Here is a 12,930-nt window from a genome sequence, read left to right as displayed (position 1 = left end):
TTTCAGGACAGATTGGGCTTTCATTTGGTGGTAAATGGTAATGGATAAAAAAATATATATTTTTTAAATGCAGCTGTATATTTTTTGCTACTACCACAGTCTACTACCAAAGAACAACCCAAGATAAATTCTCCTGCTCTCAATCACAGCGATATCACATATGTGTATGTTAGCTGTTATTTGTACCCATAGTAAAACCCAGAAACAATAGAGCACAGTTTGCTTTTTTTTTTATTTATTTTTTTTATCTTATCTAAAACATACTGATGCCAATTTACAAAAAGTTTTGATTCTTTTTTTTTTTTTTTTAATCCTGCCCAAAATATACTGACCATGACTTTTGACTATGACTTTTGACCCTGACCTTGACTTTTAATGCTTAGTTGACCCAAACACTAACCCTGACACTGACCTAGATCAAGCCTTGATCTAGCTGTTTCCTCTTTCTTTTTATTTTCTTTTATACACACATTTGTTTTTCTTTCTCCCTGCAAGGAGTACAATGTACAAGGCTTCACAGTGACTGATGACTGTGATAGCCAATCAGAGGCTATCACAGTGATTAAGTGACCCAGAATCTTTATGGGGAGGGAGCTGTGTGCCATGCTCCTAGCACAAAGACAGGTACGCATATATGTGGCCCTATGGGAAAAAGCTCAGTCCAGTGAGGCCACATATATATGTACTATTGGCAGGCCGGGGTTAATAAGAAAGATGGCAGAAAAGAGGTGAGAAAAAGAGTACCGTGCACGTCCTTACATTGTCCCTCATGTTCCACTGCTGTCTACTGACAGCAGGCCTTTGTTAGGAATTAGCAAGTAACTTTGTTGGCATTCTATACTGCTAAAGTAGACGTAATATTACATTTTACATAAATCAATAGAACAGATCAGCATGACTTAAAATAAGCCTGGGCCAGTCGCTCCCCCACCCCTACCCCTACGCAGCCCAACACTCAAGTGAGCACTCGAGGAGCCGAGCTGAGAGCCAGTGACTGACAGTCACCACTCTGTGTTCAGAGCAGACCCGAGAACTGAGCAATCAGGGTTCTTTAATCGCTTAGTTCTTGGTGTAGAGCTGGTGGGGGACAGCTGCAGCATCGGATTGATACTGCAGCTATCTAGGTGAGTATGTATGTTTGTTTTTTGTAAACTTGCAGTTCTCTCTTATAAATTTTTAACTTTTATGAAAAAAAAACATAATACTGTTTTTTCAATGCATTAAATTCAATTGTTTTCATTAAATTGACCTCCATGACATTGTTAACCTAATTATGTCTGCTTTAGCTCTGCAAGTTGCAGCCCTCTGTGATTTTTTTTCTGATATTTGTTTGGTTGGCAACGCACTAAAGTTTGGCATTTTGTATTCAGTTTTTTTGTGACTATAGACTCAACTCACAAAGCTAACACACCAGCAAAAGTGTAGATTTAGACGTGTGCTCCCTTTCCTCTAAAGCCCAATTCGCAGTCAGATCGTGCTTCAGATGCTACTAACAGGTGGTGAGGAAGTGATGCAACATCTAATTTGACCCCATTTTTGCAGATCGCTGTATGTTTGGTAAACTTCTGCCGATTTGCTATATGTCGGGCGTGAAGCACCGTGATTGCGGCATGTGAATACTCCAGTCCACTGTCTATTTCAGCTTGGGGGGTGTTGCGAATTGAGGCTTATGTTTTTCTGTAAAAGAGTCACACAAGGAATAGAGCCTATATGTGTTTTTTGGAGACTAGAGCAAAATCTATTGACTGGGGGCAAAGCCACCAAATGTACTCAACTGTTTCTTTACTTGGCCATCTTAGTATAAGTTTGTGAAAAAAAATTGTAGTTGGTATGCTAACAGAGCATATGGACATGTTCAGCCAGATGTTCTTCCATTCTCAAGTACTAGGGAGGTTATTTGCACATATTTTTGTGACAGAAACTGGGAACTTATAAACGTGTTTAATTTTGTCCTTTTTTTCTGCTTATCACTTTTTTGTTTATTTTCACTTTTTTTATATACTGCAAAACATTTGGCATCCCAAAGATTAAAACAGAGGGATCTTTAAGGCAATGGTTCTCAACTCCTGTCCTCAGGATTCACTAACAGGCCAGATTTTTCGTATTACCTTGGGGAGATGCAGACTAGAATACGGCAGTCACTGAACAGCAATTGATATCACCTGTGATGTATTTCAGTTATCTTGCAAACCTGGCCTGTTAGTGGGTCTTGAGGGCAGGAGTTGAGAACCACTGCTCTAAGGGCTCATTTACACTTGCTGTGATTTTACCACACATTAAAGCACCTACAACATGCATTTTTTTGTGTTTTTGATGCTTCTGTAATGCTTTATTTAGGCTTTAATGAAGCTTGGTAAATGCCCTGTGTATGTTGATTTTCTATTTGTTTAAAGGGGCTCAGTAGTACCCACAACTCAATACAACTCATTAGTACCCCTGTGTATCAGATCCCCAGATCATTAGTACTCCCACTCAGCAGATCCCCAGCTCATCAGTACCCTTGTTCAGCACATCCCTGGCTCAGTAGTACCCCCAGTTCTTTAACCACTTCAGCCCCGGAAGAATTGGCTGGCCAATGACCAGGCCATTTTTTGCGATTTCATTACTGCGTCACTTTAACTGACAACTGCACAGTTTGCAACGCTGTACCCAAACAAAATTTAAGTCCTTTTCCCCCCCCACAAATAGAGCTTTCTTTTGGTGGTATTTGATCACCTCTGCGGTTTGTTTGTTTTTTGTTTTGTTTTTGCACTTTAACCCTTTCATGCCTATGCCTATGTATGACATTTGGTGTTTACAAGTTAAAATCCATATTTTTGGCTAGAAAATTACTTAGAACCCCCAAACATTATATATATATTTTTAGCAGAGAATCTAGAGAATAAAATGGCGATTGTTGCAATATTTTATGTCATACGGTATTTGTGCGGCGGTGTTTTAAACACAACTTTTTGGGAAAAATTTACTTTCATGAATTTTAAAAAAATGAAAAAGTAAAATTAGCCCAATTTTTTTGCATAATGTGAAAGATGATGTTATGCCGAGTAAATAGATACCAAGCATGACACGCTTTATAATTGCACGCACTCGTGGAATGGCGACAAACTACGGTAACTAAAAATCTCCATAGGCGACGCTTTAAACTTTTTTTACGGTTACCAGGTTAGAGTTACAGAGTAGGCCTAGTGCTATAATTATTGCTCTCGCTCTTACGATCGCGGCGATACCTCACATGTGTTATTTGAACACCGTTTTCATATGCGGGCGCGACTTCCGTATGCGCTTTCTTTGCTGCGCAAGCTCGCGGGGAGGGGGGCGCTTTAAAAATTTTTTTTTTTTGTTTTCTTATTTATTTATTTATTTTTTCTAATATTACATTTTTTTTTTTTTTACATTTTGATCACTTTTATTGCTGTCACAAGGAATGTAAACATCCCTTGTGACAGCAATAGGTCGTGACAGGTACTCTTTATGGAGGGATCGGGGTCTAAAAGACCTCCGAGCCCTCCTTTGCACTTCAAAGTATTCAGATCGCCGAAAACGGCGATTCTGAATACTGTGTACTTTTTTAAATCCGGCGCCATTGGCAGCCGAGAAACCCGGAAGTGACGTCATGACGCCGCTTCCGTGGTTTCAATGCGCACACTGAATCAAAGCCGTTTACGGCTTTGTTTCAGAGCGCGCCGAGACGCTGGAGGCGCCGGATCGTGGATCGGGTCTCCCGGTGGGACGGGAGGCCCGGTCAGAGCGGCGAGAGGCGGCGGGAGGGGGGGGATGTCCCCTCCCGCTCCTCCGGCATAACAACCGAGCGGCTTTTAGCCGCATCGGTTGTTATGTTTGGAAAGCCGATCGCCCGCTCTAAACAACGGTACCGGGATGATGCCTGCAGCTGCAGGCATCATCCCGGTACAACCCCTGAAAGCCGAGGACGCATATATGCGTACGCTCGGCGTGAAAGGGTTAAACAAAAGAAGAGCGAAAATTTTGAAACAAAAACACAATATTTTGTACATTTTGCTCTAATAAATATCCCATTTTTAATTTTTTTCCTCAGTTTAGGCCAATATGTATTCTTCTACATATTTTTGGTAAAACAAATTGCTATAAGCGTATATTGATTGGTTTGCGCAAAAGTTATAGCGTCTCCAAAATAGGGGGTAGTTTTATGGCATTTTTTTTTTTTTTTTTTTTACTAGTAATGGCGGCGATCTGCAATTTTTATCGGGACTGTGGCATTATGTCGGACACTTTTGACACAATTTTTGGGACCATTGGCATTTATACAGCGATCAGTGCTATAAAAATGCATTGATTGCTGTAAAAATGTCACTGGCAGGGAAGGGGTTAATACTAGGGGCGATCAAGGGGTTAAATGTGTTTCATAATGTGTGTTCTAACTGAAGGGGGGTGGGACTGACTAGGGGAAGAGACTAATCGGTGTTCATACATAGTATGAGCACACGATCAGTCTCTTTGGCCCTGAGAGAACCATGATGTGTGTGTTTACACACACATCCCCGTTCTCGCTCTGCAACTAGCAATCGTGGGTGCCCGGCGGTCATCGCGACCGCCGGGCACTCGCATCAAGTCCGGGGACATGCATCAGGCACACATGCGCCACCGGAGGCGCCTTAAAGAGCCTACGTACAGCTGCGACGGCTCACGCAGGGGGACCAGCCTGCTGCAGTATAACTGCGACGGCTGGTCCAGAAGCAGTTATTGCCTTTCTCAGTAGTAACCCCCAACTCAGATGATCCCCCCCCCCCCACTCTGTAATAACACCCAGCTCTGCTGATTTCCTACTCAGTAGTAATCCCCAGGCTCTGCTGATCCTCATCTATCTTCTGTCCCTGCTAACTTTCCTCTATATTGCTCCCATGCTGCACCCCATGTGTGACATCTGCTAGTTTGCCTTGCCTTAATTCCCTAGCTCTGCTGATTCTCCGCTACTCGGTCATTCCTCTCCCCAGTCCCTGCTCACCTCCTGCTATATTGCTCCCATGCTTCTCGCCACGTGACATCTGCTAGTTTGTCCTGCTCTGGTCCCCCAGCTCTGCTGATTCTCCGCCACTCAGTCCTATCTATTTGGTTCTGCTTACCTTCTGCTATAGCGTTCCCTTGTTGTGCACCACATGTGCCATCTGCTAGTTGCTCCGCTCCAGTCCGGACCCAGCTTACCTTACTGCTGCTCCATGCTGCACACCAGATGTGACGTCTGCACCAGACACTCCCAGAATATATACACATGAACCAGAAGTGACTGCTGATAATGTCTTTCTGGTTGCTTGTTGGTTTCCCAGTGTATCCTGGGATATCTCATACCTCCAAAACAAAACAAAGCTAACTCTAAACAAATGCCCCTCAAATGCTGCAGGTGCTGTTAGCGAGCGTTGATAGACTTCTCTGGCTTTGGATAGACTTGGAGGCTTTGGAGACGCTTTGAAGCACAAACAGGACGGTAAGGTAACAATTTTATTTAGTGAGAGGTGCTTTGGCTCTCAGAGTGCTTTAAAAATTCTTGTTTTGTCTTGTCACATTTTCAAGCAAGTGTAAACGAGCCCTAATACTGTTGTTAAAAGATATGGTCAGCATTGAAATATGGTTTTAGTTTAGGGTGAATGATTACATTCTGGTTTACTAGTTTCATTGAGTAGCACGGTCTATATTACACTGCAAAAACATAATTTACCTTAAAAAATAATAATAATAAAAAGGTTGTTTTGGAGGTGCCAGTCTTTACAGAAGCATTTGAAATGATCTGTAACGAACATTTAAAGTGCAGATCCAGCTTTATAAATTATGATAATGTTGTGATGGAGGCATCATTGAAGCCATTCTCTGGCGTGTCTGTTGCCTTACTAGTGTATTGGCTAATAAAGTTAAACTTGTTAATTTAAGGATTGTCTTGGATTTAGTGCATAAATAGAAATAAAACAGGTACTCTGCTTCATTGTAGAGTCTCTCAATATGTTGTCAGGCTGTGCGATAGGTGACTTTCTTAGTAGAGATGTGGGCGGTTTGAAGGAACTAAAAAAGGATTTTTACAGGGAATTAAAGTGATACTAAATACACACTGTTTACATTGTCCCTTCTATTTCTGTATGTGGATGATGGCACTGTAATTTTTTTAATAAAAGAAACCTACCTTTTTCCTAATCGATCTACAGCTGTCACATGACTCAGATATTTCCCAGCCTGTCTGCAGGGAAACTTACACAGGAGGAGCTTCTAGTCCTCTGCTGCTGGTAACATGTTCAACATAAAAAAAAATCAGCCTTTGGGATACAGAGTAAAAATAAATTAATATCAATAAACTGTTTTTAATTGTCATACAAATATTTATTTGGGTTGATTTCTGACAGTCACAGGTTGTGTCACGCCCCTCCAGCCTGTGTATTAGACTATGAGGGAGGTGAAGCCTCCATCAATCTACATGTAATATCCCACCTCCATTGTGTTTAGCTGGTTAGTGGGCATTAAGGAGAGTGGGCTGTCATTTACCACTGTGTATACGCCCTCATGTGACTTCACATGGGCTGCTCTGATGTGATAGGAAATGCTCAGCATAGAAACTCCGTGAAAACTGAGCATGTGCAGAGTTGCCACAACAGCTGCAAAATCCCTAGCTAGTGGCTTGAAGTTCACATTATGGCAGCGTCAGCAGTCTCTACCAAGCAGGATCTCGGGTGGTGGTTTGCAGCAAAACTGAGATAAGAAGGAAGGCCAGATTTGCATTCAAGTTTCAGGTTATCTATTGTATCGAAAGAAGCATCTGTAAACATTTGTATATTTTTTCAAATATTTTTGAATATTTTGTAACTTGCATCACACTAATAACTAAAGAAGGGTATACACACACCACTCACTGGTTGAAAAAAAGATCCCTGCATCTACACAAGCAATGTTGATGCGGGGAGCTCTCCAGCTGTATCTTTGTATTCTGTCAGTGGGGGTTCCTCTCCCCTGTCAGAATACACTGATCAGCTCTGCTGCACCCACTGATCGAATGCTTGTTTTCCAGCATGACAGTTCAACAGATGCCATTTATTATGCCTAGTAGACACGAGCCGAATGTCGGGCGACATCAACCGGTTCAATAAAACCTGGGTGACAATCGGCCCATGTGTATGGCAGCCATTCCGACAGAAGTCGGGCGTTTGGCTGGGTTCTGTCGGACGAGCATGCTGGAAAACCAGCAGTCGACCAGCTCGCGATCAGTGCTCTTAGCCAATAGAGTGTTCTGGCAGGGGGCCGCCCCCCTGTGAGAACACAATGGAACAGCAAGGGAGATCACTGTACTAACATTGGATTGTTAGTACAGTGGCTCCAACCAAAGTGGTCAGTTTTTTTCCCCGTCCAACCCAGACTAGTAGTGTGTACATGGCTTTAGAGTAAACGACTATATTGTACTATATTTGGATTGCTATAGTTTATGCAACTTTAAGATGTATTGCTTGTAATATGAAGCCTGAGCAATATGGATTATGCTGATTGTGTTTCTTGTATTCAGGTACATTCCTGGGTTACATAAATGCATCGAATGTCATCGTCAAGTGGTGGATTTTGAGGGTCATTACCACACTTATGTCCACTGCAGCAAATGCAAGTTCAGTACCAGCTGCAATAAAGCTTACACTAGCCACATGCAGAGGTGAGTAGAGAATACATGATTCATTTTGAAAGTACAAAAACATTTGTAACTTTGGTAAACATTTTATTTTTCATTTTGAAAAAATGCGTCTGTGTTCTCTATTTGTACATTACTCGCTGCTTGCATATGGGTTGATGATTATCCATGATGTCTCTCTATCTAGTGTTTGATTAATCAGGAGTTATGATCATGGAACCAGTTTCATACCTATTTCCTTTGCTGACATCTTCATTGTATTTTTGCAGATTCCATGGCAGGAATTCCAGCAAAAAATCCAAAGCTTTGAAAAAACATCCTAAGGATAAAAGGTAAGATTTGAAGCATTATAGTTTTTTTTACAATACACATTGGGGGTTATTTACGAAAGGCAAATCCACTTTGCACTTCCAGTGCACTTGACATTGCATTGGAAGTGTACTTGGAAGTAGTGCAGTCGCTGTAAATCTGAAAGGTAGATCTGAAATGAGGGGAAGATCTGCTGATTTTATCATCCAATCATGAGCAAGCTAAAATGCTGTTTTTTATTTTCCTTGCATGTCCCCCCTCGGATCTACAGCGACTGCACTTCCAAGTGCACTTGCAATGCACTTGTAGTGCAAAGTGTATTTTCCTTTAGTAAGTAACCCCCATTGTATCCCTGTTGCTCACTTTCTGAGTAATCAGTGTTGTGGAAATTCTAAAGTAGATTCTTAAATTTTGAAGCATGCGTGTAAGTGCCTGCACAAAAACTTTACTCACATTTAACTATTTTGCTGCCATTGACGTATGTATAGCAGCCAAGAGTTTCCTTACATTTCCTCTGCAGGCTGCCAGTTTTCCTAAATTCAAGCAGCTTTGCAGCTATAATAGTGCTGCGCACCTCAAATACCAAAAATGTATGATATATAAACAGAAATATCATTCATGAAATATATATCAGTACTCTCATATGTGCTTCAGCATACAGAAAAATATATGCATACAGAATCGAAGCATAAATATAAAGCCCGCAAATACCTCATTCTCCCCATTCTTTCTGGCCGCTCTCCTCCTCCTGTAGTTTTAGGGCTACCTAATGTGCAGGGGGATCTGTGTAATGTAAAGGGGTCTGTGCAATGTGCAGGGGGGCTTTGGTCTGTGTAATGGTTTTTTTCCTAAAAATTTCCCTCTTAAAATTGGGATGCGTGTTATACGCCTGTGCGTGTTATAAATGCCGGTAAATACAGTATTTGCAGGTGCAGCTCATAAAATTTGAATATTATCAAAATGTTAATTTATTTCAGTAATTCAATTCAAAAAGTGAAATTCATATATTTTATATAGATGTGTTACACACAGAGTGATATATTTCAAGCATTTTTCTTTTCATTTTGATGATTATGGCTTACAGCTAATGAAAACCCCAAACTCAGTATCTCTAGAATATTACATATAACCAATAAAAAAATGCAGAAATGTTGATGTAACGGCTACCCAGGTAGTGAGAGGGTCTCAGCCGTTGGAGAAGTCATTTTCCCTGGCAAGCTGCGATATGCAGGTACCGCCGGTATATCCCATCGAACGCCCTTCCAAGAAACGAGACGGGCTACGTTTGCCGAGTCAAGCAGACTGACTTTTAATGCCACATTTTACCTCCTTATATCTGGTTACAAACTGTACAGAAACAAATGACACTCCCCCCCCCACCCAGGGGGGCTTCAATACACATACTTTGAAATAATGACATTCCCTTGAGCCAATCAGTCGCTAGACGTTTTGGCTCCTAAACTTAGCTTGATCAGACAATAGAATTCAATTAACCTTTAAAACAATTATCACTCATACATAATCCCCATCAGCATACACCTCACAGGAGGCTGTTACCTACACAAAAGAGAGTTCATTAGCTATGCAAAGGGAACATTGGCATTCAGCAGTGAAAGAGACCCTTGTCCAATTAACCCTTTGAGCTCAGAATACAATGTGGTACATCCAATTGTGACAAGCCATGCAGTTCCTTGTAGTCCTCCCTGCATGAAGATTATAAATGTCCAGGCAGAATACATAGGTCTGTTACAGTTGATTTAGTGAAAAGTATGTCCATGTACAGTATAGTATGCACTCAATACTTGGTCGGGGCTCCTTTTGCATGAATTACTGCACCAATGCGGCGTGGCATGAAGGCGATCAGCCTGTGGCACTGCTGTGGTGTTATGGAAGCCCAGGTTGCTTTGATAGCCACATTCGGCTCGTCTGCATTGTTGTGTCTGTTGTCTCTCTTCTTTCTCTTGACGACAATACCCCACAAATTCTCTATGGGGTTTAGGTCAGGCGAGTTTGCTGGCCAATCAAGCAGAATGATACCATGATCATTAAACCAGGTATTGGTAATTTTGGCAGTGTGGGCAGAAGCCAAGTTATGCTGGAAAATGAAATCAGCATCTCTATAAAACTGGTCAGCAGAGGGAGGCATGAAGTGCTCTAGAATTTCCCGGTAGAGGGCTTCGCTGACTTTAGACTTGGTAAAAGGTAATGGACGAACACCAGCAGATGACATGGCTACCAAATCCTCACTGACTGTGGAAACTTCACACTGGACCTCATGCAACTTGGATTCTGTGCCACTCTTTCTCCAGACTCTGGGACCTTGATTTCCAAATGAAATACAACATTTTCTACATTCCGTGATGATTTGGGGAGCCATGTCATCTGCTGGTGTTGGTCCACTGTGTTTTATCAAGTATATAGATCTACAGGTGCATCTCATAAAATTAGAATATCATCAAAAAGTTCATTTATATATAGGCTTCCCAAAGCTTCGAATATATATATATATATATATATATATATATATATATATATATATATATATATATATATATATATATATATATATATATATATATATATATATATATATATATATATATTGAGATATATATTTGGAATAAAGCAGTAGAGAAATACCCTACACAAATCTACAGCAATCTTTTAACCTCTTGCATCTATCCCAGCTGTATGAGTTTAACAGTTCTGTAAGATTTCAACAGCAGAATTGTACATTCTCTCGCTCTACCTCAATAGAAGTTCCCCCTCACACCACACCCCCCGGCCCACAAGTATAAAGTACAGAGCAGCATCTCACAATACAAACTGCAGTGTGTGTGTGTAGGTGTATGTTGTGGCAGTGTGCTAAGGCAGATGTAACATAAAAAAAAAACTCCTGCACCTGTTTTGGTTTCCTAAATTTCTTACATGAATGTGTTAAAATAACATGTAATTCACCGTTTTAAAGTTGTGTGAAGTTTTCTTTTACAGGGTGCAGTATATACAATCTAACAGACAACTTTTTTTTTCCCTCACAAGGCGTATAACCGTAGTATGCCTGAACTGTGATTTCATGACCGATCTTTCTGGATTAGATGATATGACCAAACATTTAAGTGAAAGTCACACTCATTCGTGCCAAGTGGTTACAGAGAATGGTAAGAATCGATTTGCTTTGAAAGCTTTAGTCTGTATTCCTTTCTCATCCATCATTATTAGTTGAATCGTTGTTATTGTTAACAGTGACATTTTTTTAAAGTGAATTCATTTTTTTTTTTCTTTTGATCTCAGTTTCCATATTTTCCTCAACTCATGAAGGAGACATGTCTAAGTAAGTTAGCTTTTTGCTTACTGCCCTTAAGCTACTATAAACTTAGTGTTTGGCTTCTAAGCTTTGGATAAATAGTCGCCTGTAGCTTAGTGCGTACTTTGCTTTATTAGAGCCTACTTAAATTTTGTCTTTGTTGTGCATAATCAAGACTATTTATAAGCAATGATTCACTATGCACTAGCCACCTAAAAAGATTCTATAAAACATGTAAGTAAACATATATAAAATACTTAGATTTTGCTCTAATTGGAAATGGTACTTTTATAAGGAAATCCTAACTCTATAAATGATCAGTTTCCGTACTGGGCTATCCTTGTACAGCACATGCAGGTAAACAACTTCTAGAAAGCAGTAATGCAGCAACCACATTCCTAGAGAGATTTGTATATTAACCCGACCAAGTAACTGCATTATAAATTGACATAAAAGATGATTAGCCAGATATCTGATCCTGGTTTTGAACACCCACATTTTTACAAAAAGTTGCACCATCTTAAAGCGGAACTGATAAAAAAAAGGAACATACATTCCACATGAATAATTATGCTACCAGCATTAGTGTGTGCTGTAAATTCCCTCCAGCATTGCTCCTGTTTCTTCTCGCTAGAGGCTGCCATTTTCCCGAAGCCCAGAGCCCCTGAACAGCAGTAAATCATAAAGCAGAACTAACATATTTAACGGTTTCAAAAAACGGTTACATTCCTGGAATGCTGGGGTTGCTAATTGTCACATTTGCTTGTGTCCTCAACAAAACCGCCAAACCATCAAATGGCTGGTGTCATAGCTGATCACATGTGCAGCACCATGGCAGTGGCAGATCAGATAGAAGGAGCTTCATTGGCTGTAAAGGATAGGAGGATTTTATTTCAGTTTAAAGGCTGTCAGAAGATCGGCCTCTACAAACTTGGCAGTACCTAAAAATGCAGAGCAGAGTGACATAGTATATTACAGGATTTTACACTTATGTTTGGCACTCATGTTTAATGTTTTACAAAGGGGCCAGCATGATGTCATCTAGCAGGACTTAATTTTCTGACTAAAGTTCTATTTTAATGCATTTAGAATAAATAACCATTTTAGTGAATCTAATATAAATCTCTGAACGGCATACATGTATAAACATATATACTGTCTGTACATTACAGTAGAGGATCTCATTTAGAAAACCACCTTAACATTAAATGTTCTATGTGATCAGTGTACCAGTGTTCAGTATGAACTCCTCCTCATACTCACTTGATCTTCATCTAGCAACAAACATTTAAAGTAAACGTCTTTCAAAAGGCTATTGAACATCTGAGTCCAAAGCTGAAGACTCACCCTGCTCTGTGGCCTTAGTTGTCCTGTAGTCTCGGCAGTGTGCCGAAAATTAATGAGTCACTAGAGACTGATCAGCTGACAGCCTAAAGATTTACTGCTGCTGAGGGGGTGGAGGAAAGAACAGGAATGACAGACTATGACGACGGAACACAGATTAAAGTGTTTGTTAAACCCCCCCTATCCAAAAAAATCCTGTTCCTTTAAAGCATTTTATACAGCACAAGACTTGTGCTGTGTCATTTGGCCCCCTGTAACACCTGGCTGATCCTGCCTGGCTATACGCTCCCCCCTGTACGCTGACTCCGATATATATTAGGGCTCCTGCGCCCTGACATCAGGGTTA

General features: G+C 40.6%; 1 protein-coding gene across 1 annotated transcript in view; it reads left to right on the top strand.

The window, feature by feature from the left end:
• Positions 1 to 12,930, top strand: part of ZNF280D (zinc finger protein 280D) — an 89,161-nt gene that overhangs the window by 50,907 nt on the left and 25,324 nt on the right. The window contains exons 15-18 of the mRNA XM_040341549.1: positions 7,511 to 7,651; positions 7,897 to 7,959; positions 10,976 to 11,094; positions 11,228 to 11,267. Coding sequence (XP_040197483.1) covers positions 7,511 to 7,651; positions 7,897 to 7,959; positions 10,976 to 11,094; positions 11,228 to 11,267 — 363 coding nt within the window. The remainder of the gene's footprint in view (positions 1 to 7,510; positions 7,652 to 7,896; positions 7,960 to 10,975; positions 11,095 to 11,227; positions 11,268 to 12,930) is intronic.

The sequence above is a fragment of the Rana temporaria genome, chromosome 3 (assembly GCF_905171775.1).
Source record: "Rana temporaria chromosome 3, aRanTem1.1, whole genome shotgun sequence".
In the NCBI taxonomy this organism is placed as follows: Eukaryota; Metazoa; Chordata; class Amphibia; order Anura; family Ranidae; genus Rana; species Rana temporaria.
The sequence above is the reverse complement of the archived record's forward strand: the minus strand, read 5'-3'. Positions and strand labels throughout refer to the sequence as shown.